Genomic DNA, 24,714 nt, shown 5'->3' with positions numbered 1-24,714 from the left:
ATGGTCCCTTCTGACCTTAAGGTCTTAGTCTATGACTAACAAACAGGCATTGGAATATGGAAGACATTCCCCAGTAGGTCAGGAGCTTTTGAAAGTAGAGCACATTTTGGGGCTCTGCACTATTGTCTGTCTGTCTGGGCTTGACAGGAGCAGCCTGCCCTAGTCAATGAAAGGCTTGATCCTACAAGATGCTGAGGGAGTAAGAAGTGAGAGTTCCTAACAATCCCCAGGCTCAGCAGCCTATTCCAAGAGACCCAACTCACTGATCCAAAGTCAGTAAAGTCAATGGGAATCTTTCAGCTGACCTCACTGGGCTTTGAGACTCAAACCCTCTTATCATGGGCTGAGCAGGATTGGGAGATTTTTACTCTCCCTCCTTCATTCTATGCTGCAATCCTGGCCGTGATGTTGCTAATGGTTATTTAGCATTACCTCTCTTCTCCCTATTCCCCCATCCCAAATGTCAGCTGCATCTGGACAGTCACCATCGTGGTGAGGCACTCATACATTCATGTAATAGCCACTAGGCAGGGATGACAACAGGTTTCATCTGTCTGCCATTCTTCCTCCTCAGAGACTGCACCTCCTCCATCAGACTCACAGCAGGACTCTGGTGCTAATTGGCCCAGATCTTCAAAGGTTTTTAGGTACCTAATGCCCACTGGGAATTAGGAGCCTAAATACCTTTGAGGATCTGTGCTGCTGTTCTGAAATCTACTTCTCTCCTGCAGAGGATAGCAGCAGATTACTGAAGAATTAACATTTTCTTGTTTATACGAGCACAGATCCACCCTCTGCCCATTACAACCAATTCTCCAAGCTTCACAATGAGGTACTACAGCCAGGCTGAACAGCAACATGGAACATCTTTTTAATGTATAGTCAGAGACAACCTCTCCCTCTTGTCCCCCCCAAAACAAGTCAAGGACACAGGAGGGCCTCTGGCCATGGGGCTATCCCAGAGCCTTGATGTGAAGCACGTTTCTTCAGTTTCGTCCACCAAGAAGGAAACAATAAAATAAAGCAAGTTAATTTCTCCCATAGCCACACAAGTGTCATAGGACCAGCCAATGGCCAAATCAAAGGTGGGTGATGGGTTTTGTTCCTTTTCTGTTGATGTTTTCAGTTTGCAGTGTTGTGTTAACATCCCGAGCTGTGTCAAAAAAGGGGAATGACAAATTCGTCTTGTTATACAAGGTTTCTCCTTGGAATAGCCAAACGTGCAAAGAGACACTGCATCTGTTACTTTTCCTTTTTTGTTTGTTTGGTTGTTTTTTTAAATAAGTGTCTCCAACATGTAAATAACCTAGGGGAAGGAGGGGACAAAATAATAGGCAGCAATTGATTACACAATCATCAAGAAACTCTATCATCTCTTAGAAGAAGACCAATACACAGCTAAGTCCATATACAGCATGCAGGCAGAAGGAGGAGTCTGTTGAGAAATAATGTGGCTAGAAGGCTAACAAAAAAAATTATATATATATATATATGTATATATATATCTATATATCCCATAAAAAGAATAAGCATATCCATCCAACTCAACATACAGTGAACATCAGCTTTTCCGTTTCCAAAACAGTATGTAGATAGCCATAGCTAGCATAGTATCTTCTGCCTTAAACACCAGAGAAATGGATGAAGTTTCTATAATGCTGGTGGAGGAATTGTTTGTAAAAACACTTTTCTTCCCCCCTCAGGACTCGTTGACTGTTCACACCAATTTTGCAAAAACCCTAAGACAAGCTGAGATGCCACCTCTTGCACACTTAGTTAAGAACAACACTATCTGCTTGTTTTGTTTTTAATGCTTAATAAACATACTTTTTTTTTGTTTTTTTATTAACTAATTGTTCTAGGCTCATCAGAAAATATAATTAATAAAATTAATAATGAATCAAATCCCTCATTCTCCATGATGTCCGTGCGTAGTAGAATGAAGAAATGTTTAACAACAGGTTTGCTTTGTTCCTTTTTGTTCATCTCGGCATCAATTTTTGCTTGTTTGTTTCATACTAACACGAATGGCAGCACAGTCCATGAAAAGGAGGGAATATCTCCAGGAAAAAAAAAATGCTGTGTGTCTGCATATGCATGTGCTGGAACAGCCGACTCCGTAATCATCCAGGGAGGAGAGTTGAGCAGAAAGAAATGACCGAGCCAGCTGCCTTGGAATGAGGGATGTGGTGGGGAAGCGGGGGGAGCCATTCAGCCAAATGTACTGGTTGGTCCTTGGTACCGGCACACTTGTCCATTGCAGAAAGAAAAAAAAAAAAAGAAAGAAAAAGGTTCAGCTGTGTCAAAACTTCAGCGAGAAAAAAATGGATTTTTTTTTTTTAAATTCCCTTTTCTCCCCCCCTCTCTCTCCCCTCCTCAGATTTTCTGGTAATACATTCTCTTTATTATAATGCTTATTTTTCTTTTTTAAATGTTATACTTTTTCTTCTTGTTGCTGTGGTTGTCGCTACTCCGCAGAATCAGCACTTGGGTCAAAACTTGAGGAACAGATGCAACAGCAGGAGGGGAAGCAGCCCAATGCAGCCAGCTCTTCTTGATGTGCCGTTGTTCCCATCATGCACTGCTCCAGGGCCTGCAAAGGGGGAGAGGGAGGGTGAGGGAAGAAGCCGATGGTGTTAGTCAGAGGAGTCAAGAAATAAACCAGTTAGCCATGGTTAATTCATAGAATCATAGGGCAATGTCTGCAAAACTGAGCTGGGGGCATGTCCATCTTTGGATGCCCACCCTGAAATGAATCTGCAATTAAAAACCCATGGCTGGCCTCTGCCAGCAGATTTAGACTTGCAGGGTGGTTGAATTGTGATGTAGATGTTCAGGCTCAGGCTGGTGCCCAGGCTCAAGGACCCTGCAAAGTGGGAAGGTCCCAGAGTTTGGGACGCAGCCTGAGCCCAAATGCTGATGCAGCAATTAACCAGTCCCTTAGTTTGAGCTCATAGAATCATAGAATATCAGGTTTGGAAGGGACCTCAGGAGGTCATCTAGTCCAACCCCCTGCTCAAAGCAGGACCAAGTCCCAAACAGATTTTTGCCCCAGATCCCTAAATAGCCCCCTCAAGGACTGAGCTCACAACCCTGGGTTTAGCAGGCCAATACTCAAAGCACTGAGCTTCTATAGCATAAAACCAAGAGCCACATTCTTCCAGCTAAGCTCTACCAAAAAAGTCAACACACATGCGATAGAAGCCTCAGAGATGGGACTGCCCTAGTGAACTGGATGTGCGACTGGACACCAAGGATTCCTACACTCTAACTTGAGCTCTGAAGCTAATTCTTCCCCTCCGTGGCCTTGTGCCAGTCACACAGGCCAAAAATTTCAAAGGAGGTCACTGATTCCAAAATCAGTGGCTGCTTTTGAAAACTTAGCCCATGATCCGTTCCTCAGTTTTCCCATCGACATACATGGGACAGCAAATACTTCCCTAGCACCTTGGGGTGTTCTGAGGGTTAGTTCAGGTTTGCAAAGTTTGCAGTTCTTGGAAGTCACCTTTTGTTTGATGGCTCATTACAAAAGCGGCTTTGCCTCTCCTGGAGTTGAACCTCCTCATCTATTATTGGGAGTGAACCACATCCACCCTGATTGAATTGGCCCTGTCAACACTGGTTCTCCACTTGTGAGGTAACGCCCTTCTCTTCATGTGTCATTATATAATGCCTGCGTCTGTAACTTTCACTCCCTGCATCTGAACAAATGGGGGTTTTTTACCCATGAAAGCTTATGCCCAAATACATCTGTTAGTCCTCAAGGTGTCACCGGACTTCTTGTTTCGGTTTAGCTCAGACAATAATAATGATAACTAAAAGAAAACACAAATTAAAAGCTGAAAACTCTTATGCGAGGGGCCGAATTCTACATGCGGTGGAGTTAGAAGGGATGGAAGTGAGGGCAGATTTTGACTTGATAACTAATTGGTTTCATGCTGTTATCTCCCCAGTTCTCCTAAAGTCCTAGGCTCTACTGTAGTAACAATAAAAATAAAGAAATGGCAAGGCAAGTGAATACACTGAAAAGATCCCAACATCAAGACGAAAATATTTCCCAACGAGATGACTGATGGGGAAGATTTCCTGACAGGTACCAGAAGCAGCAGGGACAGGGGCAGCTCTGTGTATTTTGTTGCCCCAAGCATGGCAGTCAGGCGGCGTTCGGCAGCATGCGTGCGGGAAGTCCGCCAGTAACACGGATTCGGCATACCCGTGGGACCGGCGGACCTCCCACAGCCATGCCGCCTAAGGCAGCCTGACTGCCGCCCCCCGCTGCTTGCTGCCCCAGGCAGTATCTGGCACCGCCCCTGAGCAGGAAGTCCTACAGAACCTGAGAAAGTTAACGGGACAGATCCTTGGCTGTTGTTGGAGTAACTGCTGGGGAGTGGGGACACAAAGTTGGCCTTAAATCACATTTAGGCTGATTTGGGGGCTGCTCTCACTGGCGTCAGTTGCTTATGAGCCTAAGAGGCTATACCAGCAACTGATGATTGCTCGGAGAGCAGAGACGTCTGGGTCACGCTGCCTTTTTCCCAGCCAAGCTCCGTCCCCCCAGCCATACTCACTTTATAGCATTAGCTGGAAGGAGGGATGGCAGAGGATCTGCTGTGCGAGAGAAGATGATTGCAAAGCCCGGTCAGACTAGAGGGGGTGAAGGGACTCAGACCTTCCTCACTGAGCAACTAAAATTGGCCCAATGACTGATGTTTATACAACACCTTCCAGCCAATGAGTAAAAAATGGTTGGTAAACTTTCCAAGCTGACTCCAAACTTTATATAGAGAGGGATCTCTTCCCCATAACTGCAATGCATCCACCTTCCTTAAACTAGGGTGACCAGACAGCAAATGTGAAAGATCGGGACAGGGGGTGGGGAGTAATAGGAGCCTATATAAGAAAAAGACCCCAAAATTGGGACTGTCCCTATAAAATCAGGACATCTGGTCACCCTACCTTAAACAGCCTTTAAAAAGTTCACAGCAGCTATGCACAGCTGCCTGATACAGGGAATGAAGAATTCCCCCATTCTGTTGAGATGGCTGCAAGAATGATAGGTAAACAGGGGAACTGGAGTGGGAAACCATGGTTCATAGATTCCAACGCCAGCAGGGCCCACTGTGCCCATCTACTCTGACCTCCTGTATCACATAGTTAAGATCCCTATGCTTGTGAAAACAATCCTGCGACTTTCAAGAAGTAGCCAGGAGTTTCATTCCACATCTCATGCAAAAGAAAACATGCTAGTAAAGTATAAAAGGTTTACATCTCCCTCCAGATGGAACCCAGAGTGGCAGGCAGGACTGAACGCAGATTCAACATTGCTGTTCACTAGCAGTCTTTAAACTGCCATGATGCAAAGGGAGTAGGGTACGGAGGGGTAACACACAACGATGTGTGTAAACAAAGTGCACTAGGATACATGCTTTGAACTACATTTTTACATGATCAGCACCAGAGCTGGTTGGTTTTTCCTCCCGCCATTTATTTTTTATTTATTTATGTATTTATTTTATCTACATTTTGCACCAAAATTTTCAAATTTTTGGTGGAAATTTGAATATTGAAAATTTCAGTCGCAAACCAAAATATTTTGAACTGTAAATGCTGCTGAAGTGCCTCATGGAACTTGTAGTTAGGATACTTTATGTTCCCATTTGCCTCCCTGGTCAGACTACATCTGCCATGATGCACCGTGGGCTGTGAATGATGGGAGTCCGTGGCCACGGGAGATGTAGTCTGGACAGGTAGTCTAGCTCAAAGGGAAAAATGGGGACATGAGTCAACCAAACTCTAACTCCCATAAGGCACCGCAGAAGCAACATTTCCAAATGAAAACATTTCCTTTTCCAGGCACTTTGTTTTTCAGTGATAAATTGAAATTTTCCACAAAAGCAGACACTTTCCAAGAAAAAATAGTTTCATTTAGTCAACCCCCTAATTTTCCATAGGAAAACAGTTTTGACAGAAAATTTTCAACTGGTCCTACTCAGGACCCATAACTGGGGCCAGATTTCTCAACAATGTCCCAGCAGGTCCCATTGTGATATTTCTGACCAGGTTTTCAAAAGAACTTGCCTTCGACCTCTTTAGACTCCAAAATAAGTGGTAAGTTTTTCTGAAGAGCTGAGCATGTTGGGAGCACATCGGACGCTGAGCGTTTCTGGCCACTGGTGTGCATTTGTCTAGATGCCCTCTGGCACCAGAGAAGGGTGTAGCCATCCTTGGCTTTTTTTTTTTTTAACATGCTCTTTTTCTTTGGCTAAACAGATTTCACTTCTTGTACCTGTTATCCAAGGCATTCAAAAAAGAAAAGCCATGTTTGCCAGCACTGGAGGGTCAACTGGGGTTATCATAACAAAGTTGGATCCAGCATCCTGGAGAGCTGAAAGCATCGGGTGCCTGAAAACTGGGCTGAACCTGCTGAAATTTCGGAGCAAGCTCTGGAGGGAGCCAAGTGCTGTGCGTGGATAGTAATGGAACCCTTGCTGGCAGGAGCTAGCACTGCTGTGTCAGTAGCAGTGCAGCTGATAAGGAGGCCAGGCTGTGACTGCTCTCCAGGTCTCATGCATTCATTATTTCCAGCTCATTAGGGAAACATGTGACAGTCCAAAGAGGCCAATTATCAAACCCTGTAGTGTCCTAGAGAAATGTTACAAGCATCAATTATCTGCTGAAAACATCTGGGAGGAATAAGGACCTCGAATGAGACAGATTTTCTCTGAAGCCCAGTGAATCAGACCAGAAAAAACTCCTGATATTTGCCATACCAAAAGGGGACAGAAAGAGAGTGAGAGCTAGGCAGGGAGCTGCACAGCATCCAGAGGAAAAGGCCGTGCAAAGAAGGTCTCTACAGAATGTTAGGCTACAAGAAAGGACAGCTTGCAGGATTCCGGACACAAGCATGGCTACGCCTCATCACAGGTGTATTTCTTGCTCCTAATTCGTAATGCTACTGAATTAGAACCCTGCAAGCATTAATGGGTGGGCTGCAGCGGTCCCCACAAAGCCGGGGTGCAGCGAGGAATTTAGTTGCATTGGTGCTCTCGGTGGTTTGTGGGACAAGAGATCGTGACTTCCACTCAGCCGATCCCTTGGTGTTAGCTCAGCCACGGGAAAACAAGGAACAGCAGAAGCAGAGGGGCTGGCGGTAGCAGCGAAACCAGAGTTTGGGGAGCAATCACAGTTTGGGGAGCACATTTACTGACCTTTCCAGGGTGTCAAGGCTGTAGTTGTCTCTTCTAAAAATTAAAGAACAAGTCATGGTTAAGGTGAATGGAAAATGACGTTTAAAGACAGTTCAGCTGATTCTTCCCCCTACTGAGCGTCCTGCATAGCCTTTGACTCCCCCTGCTAATGTCAAGGTGGCTGTTACTAGTATTATTAGAGACAGGTCTGAGGCTTGCTGGGCCTGATTTCACACTGGCTTGCACCTTGTGTCGTCATCCATCCCTGTGCAAAAGAGAGTGCAAAGCACAACCCTGCAGATCTGGCAGCGTTAGATGTTCCTTTTGCACAGGGGTGAACTGATGGCTACAAGGCAGGGGAGAACCAGCCACATAGTTCTGACCCAGGGTTCATGGTTGTTTCCCCAATGTTCTCCAAGCTCAGAGGGTGGGTTATTTGTCCCATTAGAGGTAGGGTTGTTTGCAAAGACTGGATCAGGATCCGAACTCTCTTAAAGCATGGGGGATTTGGGTCAAGCTCATCTCCAATGGCTAGTACCAATGTCCTGCCTTCCCTGTTCTGACTAGCAATCCTGGGAAGGAAACAGCCCCATCCCATGTTGGAAACGAGATCAGTGCTCGCCCGACGAGGACACTTTGGGGGATTTCAGGCAGACGGTCAGTCATGCCGATTGTATCCAAGAAACCTACCTGTTCTTTACTGCAATGATGAGCCCCTGTGAGTTAACTGAAGGCCTCTGCTGGCCCAGGACATAGCATTATCCTCACTAATGCCGGGTCTTACTAGTTTCAGCTGACATAGGTGCAAGCTAATGGTGGGAAGGGTTGTATTGCAGTGTTAGGCTCCTGTTGAGAATGCAGAGAAGACCAGCAAAGAGGCCTACATAATCCGCCTAGCAATGCTCAGGCAGTGCCCTGATCCCACACTAAACCTTGTGGATTTGAAGAAAGACAGAGAAAAGCTAAAGGTGGTGGTGTAGGGTTTATCTTGGCTTGGACAAAAATGAGTCCTTCTCCATGTGCAACAGATGGTGATGAGGCTCAGAATTAGACAGGCAGACCGGAATAGTGCAAAGAGCAACCTGGAGCACAAGGAACTTCAGATATCTGCATGTACAGGCCTTTCCTCAATAACGTTTGGGATTACCAGTCAACTATTGTGGGGAGCAATTGCGACTGGAAGAAATGAACCCAGGGGTTAGAATCAGCATGTCCTGACTTCTCAACCCAGCTTGGCCACTGACTCAAAATGCTACCTTCCCTTATGCAAGGCACAGCACCTCTCTGCCTCAGTTTCCTCATCTGTAAAATAGGATTGGTAAATATCTCACTCATGGGGTGGGGAAATTCATTTAGTTAATATTTGTAGGCCGTTTTACATATGTAAAGCACTGCAAATGCAAAGTAGTATTATCATTTAGTCTTAAAATAACATCTAGCGCCAGATCCTCAGCTGGCATTAATCAGCATAGCTCCGGATCTGGCCCTTAAGTTAGACATTCAGGCCAACTTTTTCCAAAGGAGTCACTGATTCTGGGTGCCTCTGAGACACATAGGGCCTGATTTTTCAGTGGTCCTGAGCACCCTTTGATTTCATCTGGAGCTGTGGGGTGCTCAGCCATTTGGAAAATCACAAACAGGGCACCCAAAATCAGAGGTGCCCAAAAAGCAGTGGCCACTTCTAAACTGCCAGCCTTAGCTCCTACCTCTGATTTCAATCAAGCCCATTCCTACCCTTTAAATTAAGAGTCGGCCCATTGGCTTTAATGAGATGACTGATGCCAGTTCTCAGCAGTGTGCCTCATGGTTGCATATTGAACCTTAAACAAGAAGCTGATTTTATTACAGACCTGGCCATCATAGATGGCAGAGCAGATGGCAAGATCTGTAATAAAACTTAAGGGCGACCCACTAATTTACACCATTTGAGGCTCTGGCCCTTCAACTTGAGAGAGACATTCATTGATAGAGCCACAGTGGAGTTACATCAGGGTTGAGTTTGGCCCAGAATGTCTAAATAGTGTGCCTTGAATTTGCACTTGTTTTTTATTATTATTCTCGGGATTTCCCTTGGTTTCTTTCTTTCTCTCTCCCATGCAGAATGTTGGCCCCATCCTTATTAATTGCAACTTTCTAGATAGAATTATCTAATTGTACCTGCCTAAAGCAATCAACACTGATCACAATAAAGGGTGGAAATGGATGTTTTATGGTTTTTTTTAAATAATAATAATAAAAAAAAGATTTGGTTCCAGAGATCTTGATAAATTAAAGAAAGAATCAAATTAGCAACTGAATTAAGCAGGATGCCCTGTACTGTATGTTAAATAATAATTTTAAAAAATGACCTTTTTCTTTTTTTTGGTGGAATATATTTATTCAAGATTAGCCACAAAAGAAGCCAGGCTCCCTAACCCTGTTTATAGGACTCAGTAAATAGATTTTATGGCCAAAATAATTAAGGATCAGATTCATGTAAGTGAGACTACTCAGAGAGTAAACTGCTTCCCTATAGGCCCAATTCTCTATTGACTTACACCTTGTATAGTCATTTACAATTCTGCAAAGTGGTTTTAAAACACTACCACTCTGATCCGGTAGTGTTCATACCCACTTTGCACAGCTGTGGATGATGGTGGGAAAAGAAGGGAGGGGATGACACTCTACATTAAAGACAACATTACTTGTTTTAGAGTTATTGATACCAGGATTTTGAATGCATATGGATCAATGTGCTAGCTACCAATGCCCAGAAAGGGTACTGGTATGTTACTGGCCTCCGAATCAAACCAGTGAGCATGGTGAGATACTTCTTAACCATCTGTGTGTAAAGAGTGGAGAGAAAAAGTGTGTTGTTCTGGGAGAATTCAACTGGGGAGGCACAGGTTGCTGGTTTCATGCAGCCAGTAATAAAGCATCATTAGAGCTTCTAAATATTCTAGATGATCATTTTCTAACACACAGGTATTGCACCCATCCCAAGGTAACTCTATTTTGGACCTCAGTATGATGGATAAAGATGAATTAATCACTGGATTGGAAGTTAGTGGTTGCCTAGGGACCAGTGATCAGACCTGATTACATTCAATATGGGCAAAGAGTAGAGAGTCCTGACGAGTAATATATATATTCGGGGCTTCAAAAGGACTAATTTTCCAAAGCTGAAGAAAATGATGAGCAAAATTTACTGGGAGAAAAAAATTAAACAGAAAAATGTGAATAAAAATTGGGAGCTATTTAAGAAGAGTTTATTAGATGGCTTTTTGTCCCTGATTCCACCATCAAGAAAGAGGTCAACTTTGGCTAAAAGCCCACCGTTGTTCAATGGAAAAGTGAAGGCAGCAATTAAAAATGAATACAGGAATATATAACAAATGGGGAAGGAGAAAATAGATAGCAATCAATATAAATTAGAAGTTATGCAGTGCAGAAAATTGATAAGGGAAGCTAAAGACAAGAAAACATCATGGCTTGCAGGGCTAAGGACAATAAGGATTTTTTAAAGTATATAAGGAATACAAGAAATCCTACCAATTACATAGTTTCATTACCACATGGAGATTGTAAATTTGTTAATGAGGCAGAAGTGTTCAATACGTGTTTGTGTTCTAAATGTGGAAAGAAGCAGGCTGTATCACGTGAGGATGACGAAGTACTTTGTAGGCCATTACTAACTAAGGAGGATAGTAAACAGCAGTCACTAGGGATAAATATATTTAAATCAGCAGGTCCAGAAAACTTGCACTCAAGAGTCCTAAAAGAGCTGGCTGAGGAGATCTCTGACCCACTGATGTTAATTTTTAGTAACTCTTGAAATAGCAGAGAAGTTCAAGAAGAATGTAAGAGTGCTAATGTTGTGCCAATATTCAATAAGGGAAAGTAAGATGATTCTTATCTATAGCTCAGTTAGCCTGTCATCAATCCCAAGCAAAATAATGGAAAAGCTGATGCAGTGTTTACACTGGGGCTTAGCTGAGCTAAATGACATCACACAGGGCATGACATTTTTCACAGGCCAGAGTGATATAGTTAAGAAAACCTAACTTTGAAATGGAGAGTATCCTTGAAAGAGCTTAATTTGTTTAACTATTCAAAAAGAAGACTGAGAAGTTATTTGATTACAGTGTATAAGTACTTCTGAGGGAGAAAATACTGCATATGGAAGGACTCTAATCTAGTGGAGATAGGCAGAAGAAGAACTGGAAACTGAAGCCAGACAAATTCAGATTAGAAATCAGCACAGCTTTTTAACAGTGAGGGTGATTAACCATATTGGAATAAACTGCTAAGGGAAGTGCTGGATTCTCCATGTCTCGATGTCTTCAAATAGGGCCAGCTCCAGGGGTTTTGCCGCTCCACGCAGCCAAAAAAAGAAAAAAAAGAAGGCGCGATCGCGATCTGCGGCAATTCAGTGGGAGGTCCTTCGCTCCAAGTGGGAGTGAGGGATCCTCCACCAAATTGCCACCAGATACCTGAAAGTGCAGCCCTGCTCCGGAGTTGCCGCCCCAAGCACCTGCTTGATAAGCTGGTGCCTGGAGCCGGCCCTGTCTTCAAAGCAAGAGAGAATGCCTTTCTGGAATGTGCTTTAGCCAACCCACAAGTTATTGGGCTCAGTGCAGCGGTAAGATGAGTGAAAAGTAATGACCTGCAATATAGAGGTCAGATGAGATGATCTAATGGTCCCTTCTGGGAAGAATCTATGTAAAGTGTAAGGCAATGGAGAAAGAGACTCAATATAAGTAAACATGACAGAATCTGGCACTCACTGGGTATTTTTTTCCAGGTCCAATCCTTATTATTAATTATTATTATTATTATTTATTTGTGTTACAATATCATTTGGATGCCCCCAACTGAGATCTGTGTCTGACTGTGCTTATAAGAGAGAATCCCCACTTGAGGACTTTGCAATCTAAATAGACAAGACAGACAAAGGGTAAGGGAAGGGGAAGATGAGTATCCCCAGTTTCTAAGTGGGGAAACTGAGGCACACAATTTATAGCTGACATTTTCAAAGTTCATTAGGAGCTTTAGATGCACACAAATCTTTAGAATTAATTAGTTAAAATTAATCTGAATTGTGACTCTAAATCCCCTGGGTGGCTTTGAAAAAAAATCATTTTAAGTGACCTGATCAAAGTCCCACAGCGAGTCTCGCAGAGCTAGCTCCAAAACCTGGGTCTCCTGAGTTCCAGTTTAGCGCCTTAACCATAAGGTCAACCTCTCTTTCCTGCCCGCCTCACTCATTCAGTGGGAGATTGACCCAATTAAGGGCTTCACGATAGGCTCCATGTGGTTTTTAATCAAATGGGTGGTCAAGACATTTCACCATGCATTTTCAACCTGGTGTCTGCAATTCATCCCTGCACGGCTAGTCACTGTGGGATTTTACATAAGCAATGCATGTGGTATATCAGCACCTATTTCATTCAGTCCAACTGCCAACTGCCATAAACCTGGCACAGAAAGAGATGCAACTGGAGCTTCTCTGCATAAGCATGGCCCGATGCATCACTATCCCAGGAAGACAGCTTTCAGTTTACCAGAGACCTGCTGGTGGAGTTTGATGAGGGTATGGGTTGAATCAGCACAACTCCTACCCCCATGTAGACACCAATGCTTCCTTTGCAGACAGAGCTGGCCCATTACAACCCTTCCCCATCCCAAGTGCAAGGGAGGTTGTGGCCACTTTTTTTCCTAATGAAACCTTGCCCAACTAGTGGGCTGTCTGCCATGTGGCTCCTCTGCCAGGTTATTTAATCCAGGAGAAATTCTGTGTCAACCCTGGGTAAATTTCAGCCCAATGATGCATCAGTCAGGAGCATGTCTCAGGATGAATAGACTAGGAAACATGCATTTAACAGCCATAGACAGACAGACAAACTTTTAACTACAAAAGCCGAGTCATTTGTGACACTGATTAGCCTGAAAGCCTGGTGAGGGGGAGGCTGTGACAGCTTCCAGGCAGCTCTAATGATGCTTTCACAGTGTGGTGAAAACTCTACTGCTTACAATTTAAACAGCAAACTTTTTTTTTAAACACTCAATAATGCAAGCATTCTTTTTATACTGGTTAAAAAAAAAACAGAGTGAAATCCACAAAGCCAGAAGCTTTAGGAATGAGGTTTGAAGAAAATTAGAATTCAAAATGATCTCGACAAACTGGAGGACTGGTCTGAAATAAATAGGCTGGAATTCAATAAGGACAAATGCAAAATAGGAAGGAACAATCAATTGCAGAAATACAGAACAGGAAATGACTGCTATCAAAGGAATACTGCTGAAAAAGATTCGAGGGTGGATCACAAATTAAATATGAGCCAACAATGTCATACAGCTGGGAAAAAAGTGAACATCATTCTTGGATGTATTAGCAAGAGCATTGTAAGCAAGTAATCCTTCCACTCTGCTCACCCTAATAATGACACCCTGATAAGGCCTCAGCTGGAATACTGTGTCCAGTTCTAGGCACTAAACTTCAAGAAAGATGTGGACAAATTGGAGAAAGTCCAGAGGAGAGCAGCAAAAACTATCAAAGGTCTAGAAAACATGACCTACAAGGGAAGACTGGGAAAACTAGGTTTGTTTAGTCTGGAGAAGAGAAGACTGAGGGGGGAAGTGATAATAGTCTTCAAGAATGTAAAAAGTTGTTACAAAGAGGAAATTATTCTCCTTATCCATTGAGGAGAGGACAAGAAATGATGAACTTAAACTGCAGTGAGGGGGTTTTAGACATGACAAAAACTTCCTAACTGTCACTGTGGTTAAGCACTGGAATACATTGCCTGGGGATGCTGTGGAATCTCCATCACTGGAGATTTTTAAGAATGGGTTAGACAAATACATGCCAGTGATGGTCTAAAAAATACGTAGTCCTGCCTCAGTGCAGGGGACTGGACTAGATGACCTACTGAGGTCCCTTCCAGTCCTACCTTTCTAAGAGCCTATGAAAAAACAGTCTGAGAGATTGGTGCTATAGCAACCACTACTCCTACTTCTAATTATGTCATTTGCTTCTTTTATGCCTTTGAAGTACTGATGGCTCCTACTGTCTGAAGGTGGGCAACAGGACCACATGCGGCTCTGATGAGTGGCACATGAAAACCCTGGGATCACAGAGGTCCCTCATTTCCCAAGAAGACTCCCTTCTGGATATTGCTTCACTGACTGTGGAGGATTTGGGGGGCCGCATTTTGATGTTCACAGAGGGGCTCTTAGGACACAGGGTCAGCCTCCATAGATAAGATGTTCTTTTTTCACTGATGTGGGAAAGATGGCACTAGTACCTACATAGGCCCAGCATGGGGACTGAACTGCCTGCACTGTTCTGCACACCCATAAAACACTTGAAAACTCACCCATAAGGCAAAGGTCCTCACAGATGGTGAGGGGAACCCGGCCGTGCTCTCTGCTAGGCTATGAGCCATCACCTCAGAGCATTTGGTTTTCCTGAAGAATCCCTCCCTGCCCCCGAGGAGTTAGTTTAATCTCCAGCTTTTTTCCATTTGCAGACAGGAATCATGCTCGTGTCATGTGTGATCCCTCCTGTCCTGGAAGAAGGCTATATGGACATGACATTCAGGCAACTCAACATGTCCAGCGACATGATCATGTGATCATGCTTTTCTAGCAGGGTGAAGAAAGGACAAACAACCTCTTGATCTCCTGCCACTCCTGCAGCCAACAGCTTCTTGCTGATCTTGCTGATTCCACGCAGAAAGAGTCGCAGTTTGGGGTAGCACGCACACACACACAAAAGTCCAGAAGATGCTGCTTTATAGCAGAAAGCCCAGCAAATTTTCTGGCACATGCTATGCCTGTAAGTGCTGCAAACTGGAAGTCCAGCTCCTGAGTGACTCCCTTTAATCCTCAGGGGATGCTGAGCCTGTCTTTGATAACCACTTCTTTTTGCAATTGTTCCCGTGTGATCTCAGGAGTTTTCCTCTAGTCCCATATTCGTTAATAAATTGGCTTGATGATCGCTTTCAGACGTTAATCAGCTGACCTTTTACCGAGCGCTGATATCATCAAAAGCCAGCTTAATGCCTGGGGGATAAAAGACTCCGCGGGGACCAAGCCAGTCGGTAAGACAGCAGCAGCGCAGCTCAAGTTGTTGTGAACGTTCCTTCAGAGAACACTCCAAGTGAGAGAGACAGGCTCAGAGCCAAATGACTTTGTGCACTGTCCTGAGCCCCTGGCCCGATGGTCTCTGTGTGCATGTAAAAGGGAGGCCTGGGGCATGGCAGAGTGAAAATCTCCCGTCAAATACCTTTACTTGTACAGTACCTTCAGGGACCTTGAAGAAGATAGATCAGGGTACTGATACCAGATACTGCCCAGGTAAGTCCTGATGCTTCAGGTCATAAACCAGTTGCTAGCTGGGAGCAGGGAGACACCCACCCTATGGGGATATTATTGCAGAAAGGTGCACTGTGATTTCCTTTGAAGCATCCAGCACTTAAACTGCTTGCAGCTGTGCCGCCATAGTCATTCAGTGTAAATACCACCTATACCAACAGGAGTGGATTTCCCATCAGTACAGGTAATCCACCTCCCCTAAGAGGCAGTAGTGAGGTCAACAAAAGAATTAGGGGTTGGACTGGCTTAGCTACGTCTCTCTGGGATGTGGGTTTTTCACATGCCTGAGAGACGTAGCTATGCCGATGTAAGTTCCCAGTGTAGAGCAGTGCTGAGAAAGGAGAGAAGATTCAATGGAACACGGGTCCGCCCTTGGAGTGGCAGTCTCTTTGTTACCAGCTCATGTACCCGAGCTCTCAGAGTCTCATCACACATGTGGGTTGTATTTCAAGTGAGCACGGGTGGATTTCTGGCTCAGCCTCTTTCCCAAGTGGAGTATCTGTGACAAGAACACAGATAAGCTGAAAGGCGATGACTTCCAAGCTGGGTGATCAGAGATTCTAGTGCCTGCCCTCCTAGGAAGGACCAAGCAAAGAGTTCTAAGTGTGGTCAGGCTCAGTATTTCCATGGCAAGTGTCTGCAACAGAGAATACCCCACCTTCAACTCCCCAGGCGTCACCACTGGGTCGGAAAGCCAAACCTTTCCTGACAAATACAGTCATCACAGTGCACGGTATAAAGGGAGAAGAGATAGCTGAGATAAGTAGGGCCCAAACCAACCCCTTGAATTTCACCCAGGAGTGAATTAGCTGACTGTATTCAGAGTGCAGCGGTAGCTGGGTTCCACTAGCCCACCCTGCTCCAAAGCTGGCTGACTGCAGTCTGCCCCTGCTGAAGCCCCAGCGTTGCCTTGAAGGTGAGTTGCAGGTTGAATTTCATGCAGTGATCTAGTCTAGAGGTAGCACAGGCCTGGAGGGCGATGGTGGATCTGCATCTGAGAATAAAAGGAGCTAGACAAAGAAAACCCAGGGCATTTCATACACTGCTGCTCTCTGACTCCCATCTAGGATTACAGCAAACACACTGGATCTGATTCAGCACAGTGTCAACCTGGGGTATTTGAGCGGTGAATCAGGTCCAATGATCCTATTCCTATCCACTTCACAAAACCTTACTGTCTTTGGAGCAATTCAACAAATCATTCTAGAAAGGTCTAGTCAACCCCACCATCGGACTCTGATGGGATTCAAGCTTTCTGCCTGCTCAGGTTTGCTGATTTCTATTTCTACTGGGTGAACTTCATCCCTGTTTGATTCCATTGAAGGCAGTGGAGTTACTCCAGGAATGGATCTGGCGCAGGGTGTGTCTCCAAATCCTAATGTGCTCAAAGCGAATGCGCATATGGCAGAGACCTGTGGCGCCTGATGATCATAGCTGCCAAAGCCCCTGGCATAGCGGCTTGAGTCAGCTTCTTTCCTTGTGTCACAAAAGCAGGCCAGGTAATTCTGCATGCCACTGAGACACGGAGCTCATGACCTCACTGAAGAGGACAAATGGCTGGCAAATATACCCACAAGCCTTCCAAGAGGGACCGGGTTCCAATCTCTGTGCAACAGCCACCTTCTGAGAAGCCCAGATGGTTATAAACAGTTACCAGGACTTTCAGATGTTAACCCTGTTCTCTCTGCAGAGCTGCGTCACCTGTAAACGGTCTAACAATGTCTACCTCCGGTATCCACCTGTCTGTGTACTGCATCCATCCACCTCTCATCCCGCCTCACTCCCCGCATCAGTATGTATTTATGCCACATACATCTATGGGATCTATGTACTGCACCTATCTGCCGACTTATACAAACCATTCACTGTGTCCATGGTTGTCTCATTCATCCGTCTCTTGCAGTGGTTCTCAACCTCTTCCATACTGGAAACCTTCTCACGCCTAGGACTCCACTCCCATCTAGCCGGGATCTATCTGGGACTGCTCACACCTGTCTCATTTAGCAATATGGCTAATCGCAACCCACCTACACCTATTCACAACCCATTAGCAATTGTGTTCAGCCATCTGAAGCATCCCAATGCTTTACCCAGCTCCATCTACCATATCTCAGCCTGTATCTACCCTACCTCCGTGCCTGCACATGCATCTGTCCTATCTCTGTGCATTAGCTGGTTGGCTTCTGCGACAAGACATTGTTTTCGTCTGCCTAACACCTCCCAATTTCCCTTCTTTACAGAACACTAAGGAGTTTAGTAGAATGAAGGTGAGTTATTAGGACTGGCGGGTACTTATATGGCAGAATGGAGGGAAGCACGAAAAGGAGAGATGTGGGCATTGGCATGCAAGAGATAAACAGAAAAGAAAGAAAAAACAAAACAGGATGAAGGGATGATTAATAAATGCCTCCACGTGTGGGCATGAGGTGACCTTGTCTCTGTTGACACTGTGAGGGGAGCAGGGGATGCAGATAAACGTACCAGGCTTGGTATGGAGTCGTCTTTTTCTAAAGACCACAGTGGACTAAGGGTGATTTTTTCCCCATCCCTTCCCTTTGTGATCTTGACCATGCCATAAACGAAGATGCCAAGCATGTAGGAGGACTGGCTGGAAATACTGGAATCCTTCACGGATATTTTCGGTTGGCTCTGACTGGCAAGCTGTACACATACCCCGCTGGGAAGATACTCACTCCTACAGCTGGTTCTCTTTTACTTCCACCCGATGCTATTTCCCCTTCTGCACTAAACTATCATGCATGTAGCTTCTACTCTCCAGAGCAAGCCACCCAGTGCCCCTTGGTATCACCTGTGTAGCTGCTCTGCTCATGCGCTACCTCAGAGGTTCGATGGTGAGATGCTCTTAGCCAACAGCTGCCATTTGGGAGCTGTCGAAGATAAAGCCAAGGGGGATTGCATTTGTGGAACAGCCAGTCCCAAAATGACTGCAACACTGAGAGTGCTGCTGCCGCCGCCCGGGGGTGCTGACCAGTGCTCCACTAGATCTGCCTTGTTTCAGCCAGAGTTGGCAAGGCAAAGACTGGTGTAATTTCTGACCTGGAGGAGGCCAGTCCTCGAGCAGGGAGAAAATCTTCCAGACCCTGTCCTAACCGTGGCTAGAGGAGATTGCACAAGAAAAGGGGAGATTAAAAGGTTGGGGACCCTCCAAGAATAACCTCAGTAGAGACTCCCCAAATCCTAAAGCCAGCTCTGCTTTAGCCTTTCCTCTAGCCTAGTTATCCAGGGAAAGGCTAAAGCAGATCTGGTGCATTGCTCTGATTTTGCACCAGATTCCCAGCAAGGCCTAAGAATGCTCCTGAGCCAGGGTCTCCAGCAATGACAGGATGCCTTATCACTGCACATCCCTCCTCCCAAGGCAGATGTGGGCACAGCAAATCCTCTGAAGACAGCGAGGGTCCATTAAGGCCTCACCTATAGCTCTCAAAGGCCCTACTGTTTGTTCTGCTATCAGGTGCCCTCAACTTCCATTGCACATTCAGTGGGAGCAGCTGGAGCTCAGTACCTTGCAGGATGGGGTCCAATATCTGCATTAGCATCCACGGGGATGTTTCATACTGCAACATTCAGAATAAGGAGAAGAACTGGGACTGGATCCCTGGGGCCAGCTTGAAAAGACCCTAGCTACAACATTTTGAAGGTGAAGATTGCAAACGGGATTTGTATCCAATTGGACAAGGAGTCTGGGCACAAGCTCTATGAAGAGACGAAGCAGAACTGCATTTTGCACCCCCTCTAGGAAGGAATTCTGGGTCGACAAGACAAGCGTGTCAAGTTTAAGCCACACTATTTATGGAGACAAATTCCAGGTGACCAGTCACAGCCCGTCTACCTGCATCCTTTCTGGCCACCCTCCCAGAAGTGGTATTGGCCTCCATGCATGTTGTCAGACAGGAAAACAGGGAACGTGAGAGCAGGCAGAGGTTAAGGGCAGGGGAAGGACAGCAGATGTGACACACAGCGGGAGTGATACTGACCTTGGAACAAGGTTGAGCTTGTGGGCTCACTTATTTCTAAACCGGGGGAGGAAACGACGGAAGAGAAAAATGACAAAAATAAATAAATAAATAAACAAATAAATTATAGTTCACATACCACTTTGCAAACACTCTGATGTGTAAATAGAGGTGGAGGGGGGGGGGGCATTTAAAAGGTCAGAGGGTGGGGCCAGGGAGCAGCAGACTCTTTCTGATGTGAGTGAAATGAATCATGGGAAATTGCAGAAATGATCTTACCATGAGTTTAAAATAATAAATAATATTATGGCAGCCTTGCAAAAGGGAGATTATTATAGGAATGCCTGAAAGCCCCAGCCAAGACCAGGTGCTATAAAAAATACACTGAGAGAGATCATCCCTTCCCTGAAGAGCTTACCATTGAAATAGACAAACAAAAGGAGGGAAGACCAGAGCTATAGAGATGGGGAGAGACTTGCCCCAGGACACACAGTAGATAATTGGCAGATCTCCAGGTCTCCTGACTCCCAGTCCAGTGCACTGGCCACTAGACCAAAGTGCCTCTTTGGAAATGTACAACCCAATTACAAAATCCCCATGCTCGTCCTTGCCACCATAATATAAATGAAAAGCTAACAATATGTTATTCGCCCACCAAAATAAAGTCCCCAACCCTGGCCACACAGAATTTTGCAAGGCTGTATTACTACCGATCGTGCATGGTGAGGTGAAGCATGACAAAGATTTGATAGCTGCAGGGATGTTCTATAGAATTCTAGGTCCCGACTTATCCAGGCAGATCAATCCCTGCACCTACACAGACTCACCTGCAGGACTGGGGCCCTAGTATGTTACAATCTCACCTGTTCTACAGGTAGGGTGTGTCTTTCTACAGGAACTCAGTGTTATTTAGTGGAATGTCTCCTGTAGGGCAGGAAGCTGAGCAGCACAGAAGGGGTTTTAAGGCTCTAAAATGTTTTGCTTTTCATCCCATGATTTCCCACACCAATAAATCCAACCTCACAACCACCCCACTGTTCATGTCAGCACAGCCTGACTCATGATTGACTGGAAAAGCCGACTCAGCACATTTCCATTGTCCCCACCCCCCAACCCAATAACAGTGTGGTTTGCAGCGGTGTTAACTAATCAGCCTTGGCCTGGCTCACACTTTCAGACCAGTTCAACAGCAGCCCAGAACAAACTGAGGGAGCCCTGGAAGGTTCCCCAAAAGCCAGGGTGACCCCAGGGGTGGGCGTTAAGGGGGAAGGTGGCCTGAGAGAAAGCTGAGGCAGGGTACATGCTGGCAGGGGTCCCCCATAATGGGCATAATCTGCAAGTGGATGAAGTAATGATGGTGGAAAGTGGCTGAAACTTGGGCTATAAGGGGGTCAGTGAACAAAGAGCAGGTGCTGCTTGCCTGAAACAGGGATATGGGGGGGAGGTTTTCCAGGCAATGTGCAATTCAGTACCTCCTGCTCCCAGATTTGTTTGATGGAGCTCCTCTGAAACTCCCACAGAAAAATAAAGCTGCCCTACCCCCAGAAGAAATCACAACGGAAGCTGTAGCTGCAAATGCTCCTCAGAGACATTCCCTCCAGCGCAGGCTGATGCCCCCTGCACGTCCACTACACGCTTAACATTCTGCAGCCATTTGATAGATCGGTAACCTGAGGCCGAGGTGGAAGGGAAGATCCATAGGCTCAACAGTGGTGTCTAAGTTTGCATTCCTCAAGTTTTGCGGCCGCTTGGCTTCAGATCCGTTTAGGCAGCTGACTTTCAAAGGGGAAGTGCTCAGCACCTCTGCAAATCAGATGCCCCACAATGAAGCCACCCAAAAATTATCTTTTGGCCCATTGCATATTTTGTCCAGCTCTCACACAGTCTGGATTTCTGTCCTGTCCTTTTTTTTTTTTTTAAATTCCCTCTGTTATTAGTTGTCGCTAGTTACTAGGAGATGACAACATCATTCGCAGGGGCGGAGCTTAGTGATGTTCACAAGCCAGTCTGTATAACGAGATGAGGTTCAGCCCGTGGTCTGTAGGATACAGGTGCTAATGCAATGGTGGATATCGCCACAGGTGTGGTGTAGAACAGCTGGCTATGGGTGTGGGCTGGAATCTGGGAAGGGGATGATAAGGACTTTGCTCCCCACTTGGTTCCTGATCAGCGGTACAGGCTCCGACACCACTGACTGCCATAGCATGGAGATGCGTGACAAATGTGTCGAGCAATTATGTCCTCCCTGACTGTGAGCGGTGTTAGATGGATGCATCACTCTAATCACAGCTCCGGCATGTGGAGAAAACAGTTCCCAGATAAGGGCGCAGAACTCCCCCTCCCCCTCCCTCCCTCTGACAAAGTCATCTTTCTATTTTTTTTTATGCTGCAGTAACAGGAAATGTGACCTGGAAGCTGACACACGAAGACAGAGCTGCATGGGTCATTAACGCTGTGGAGTCGTGTACAGCAGATCAGGATATGAACTTCCTAACTGGGCCATGTCTCTGTCGTAAGGATCAAACGTTTCATCCCGCTCCCATGGACTTGCACAAATTCAAATCTGGATCCAATCTGGGTTTAGGTCCTTTGAGTCTGGGATTTGATAGACCCAAAAACACAAATGGAAACTCAGCCAAACTGGCGAGGGTTTAAGCTCAAAACATGACAAAGCACAAAGTCTCCTGCATATATCCAGGAGTCAACCCAAGTCTATCTGGTTTGTGGCAGTGGCTGGCTGAAAGGTCCATATATCTCAGCAAAACAGTCCTGAGATTCAGGTTTGCAACAAAGCAAGTGCCACCTAGATTCTGGTTCTGTTACTATAGTTTTTCATGGCTCTGTGCGAAGCTGCAGACATATGACCCCATCTGGGCGACTGCCACATACCTGAAGGGTGCCCCTGTAGTTTATGACCATGAATATTAGTGACAGGCTCAAAGTCCCAGCTTAGTAAATATCAAACTTCAGGGGTGACTGGAATCCCTAACCGGATCTGGATCCAAATTTTGCAATGCTACCAAGCCTCAAAGCAAAACTTGGCTGAGGGCGCCCTCGAACCTTGACATATTTAAAACTCGAGTCTGGATGTGGAATTTGTGGGTTGGGCCTGTTTCTAGGACAAATACTGTCATGTTTTATCCCATGGTTCAGAAAAAGGCACTGACTCAAGGGGCTGATCCTGACTGAGCTGTCTGGCAGAGACCTTACTCGACATGCTTTGAATAAGCACCTAGATACCTGGATGCTTTATTCCAGCCTTAACAGAACTACCCAAATGCTCTGCCATTGGTAGTGAGAAGCTGGAACTCTCACAAGGACAAACTTTCTTGTAAGCTTCCTGATTCCTTCTGATCAGGCTAAAAATACAACACAAACTGGATATTTTGCCATTTTTTTGTATTCCCTAATCTGGACCTGTTTTGAAGCACTGAGCTGTCATGAATATGGGGACATAATGGGAGTGAGGAGTTATCAAAATTTCATCCAACTCTTATGAACATGCAATAGACGTTTGTGGCGATGAAGTAGGTGGGTTTATTTCAGCCAAACCAGGTTTCACTCACTCTCACAAAGCCCTTTCAGATCTTAATGTCCAACTTCAATCAAGTCTAGGTTGTTTGCAGGGTGGCAGTTGTTCTGATTTAGGGGCCCTCAGCTGTCCAGCTCTTAGGTCAATTCTGAGAAGTTTATAGGAGAGACAAAGGGTGGGAGGAAATCAAGGAGGGGATTTCAAGGCGAGGAAGGAGAAAGCAGTGTGTGGACAACCCCAGGGTTGCATGGAGATGGAGAAGACGTCCTCTCTCAGTGCAGGAGGTCCCTCCCAAGTCAGGCCTGGGGGCATACTGGGACAGCAGGGTTTGGGGAAACCTAGGAACGAACAAACATGAAGGATGAAGTTCTAGGGGAATGGATTCCAGCAGGACAGAACTGAAGGGCATGGGTGGAAGAAACTGGGGTGAAACAAGCATGAGACTGAATTTCCTTTTGCCTGGACAAGAGGCCACTCATCTCCTAGGTACTGCACTGGTAGCTCAGCCCACCTGACTCCTGGTCACGCTATACCAGGGAATAACAGCTGAGCATGCGTGAGCTTTCCCTTGCAACTTCAGAACCCCATCAAAGCAGAAACAATCAGTAAGAAATACGCATCCCATCTGGTGACATCTCCACTTTGAGATGAATGGAGGCTCCAAACTGAGGCAGTCCTGTCTATCAGCAACACCCAGAAAAAACAGCCCCTGGGGGTTTGCATCCTTCCATCCTCTCCCCCTCACATCGGCTTCTCCCTACTTCTCCCCACCCAGCACTCCACCCTACTCACCGTACAGGATGATGCTGACGTTGGTATTTCCTAGCTTGTTGGAGGCCATGCAGGTGTAGTTCCCGTAGTCCTGCTCAGAGACGTTGAAGAAGGTCAATCTGGAGAAGAAGGCTTTGCTTTCAACTTTCACCCCTTTCTGTCCTTCTACCAGCCTGAGGTGAGGGGAGAAGGGGAAAGGGACACAGTAACACTTTCAGAATGAAACACACGGTCAGAGCAAGGGGCTGCTAACTATCCCCCGGGCTCTTATCCGTATTGCAGTAAAACCTAGGGAACCTACCTGAGATCAGAGCTCCACCATACCGGACAAATAGTGTGAGACATTCCTTGACCTGAAGAGCTTATATTTAAACAGACAAAGGGTAGGTGGGGAAAAAGAGAGATGAAATGTATGGCCCTAGGTCACAGAACAGGTCAGCAGCAGAGCTGGAACTGGAATCTTGAATCTCATCCTATGCTTTATCCACTGGACCACACTCAGACCACCTCAGAGCTGAGCTAGCACAAGAAGCATCCTCAGATAAGCAGAGCAGCCACCATGGCAGAACAGTCTTGGGGCTTGCAAAGCTCCCGCCATAGGTGGTGATGATCACCATGTGGGCACAGCAACTCCTTGCCAGCTTTATCCTCACCTCTCCTCCATCTTCAAAATGATCCCCTTGTTCCCTTCCAAATTTGACAACCCTGACAGGTGGCTCTAACCCCCTGCTCCAAGGCTCACTTCCTTCATGCATCCCTAATAAGTTCTCCTGACACCCTTCCTCCTGAAAATCTATCCCCAGGGGACTCTGGCAGTGTGTCCACTGGGCCCTGGCATTGCTGATCAATCCAGGCATGCTTTCAGAGGCACATCAGAGAGCAGACCCACAGC

General features: G+C 45.8%; 1 protein-coding gene across 11 annotated transcripts in view; it reads right to left on the bottom strand.

Moving 5' to 3' along the window:
* Positions 1-937: 937 nt before the first annotated feature.
* NTM (neurotrimin) overlaps positions 938-24,714 on the bottom strand; it is a 704,730-nt gene continuing 680,953 nt past the window's right edge. For 3 of the 11 annotated variants that reach the window (XM_032802373.2, XM_075073594.1, XM_032802371.2), the window contains 4 exons: positions 23,844-23,995; positions 19,541-19,576; positions 7,209-7,241; positions 940-2,593 (listed from right to left, as the gene is read on the bottom strand). In XM_032802373.2, coding sequence (XP_032658264.1) covers positions 2,493-2,593; positions 7,209-7,241; positions 19,541-19,576; positions 23,844-23,995 — 322 coding nt within the window. In that variant the 3' untranslated portion in view covers positions 940-2,492. Of the gene's footprint in view, positions 2,594-7,208; positions 7,242-15,953; positions 16,045-19,540; positions 19,577-23,843; positions 23,996-24,714 lie in introns of all 11 variants that reach the window. The other 8 variants (XM_032802376.2, XM_032802377.2, XM_032802381.2 and 5 more) reach the window with 8 other exon arrangements.

Source organism: Chelonoidis abingdonii, chromosome 18 (genome assembly GCF_003597395.2).
Source record: "Chelonoidis abingdonii isolate Lonesome George chromosome 18, CheloAbing_2.0, whole genome shotgun sequence".
In the NCBI taxonomy this organism is placed as follows: Eukaryota; Metazoa; Chordata; order Testudines; family Testudinidae; genus Chelonoidis; species Chelonoidis abingdonii.
Note: the sequence above shows the minus strand (reverse complement) of the source record. Positions and strands in the feature narration are given on the sequence as shown.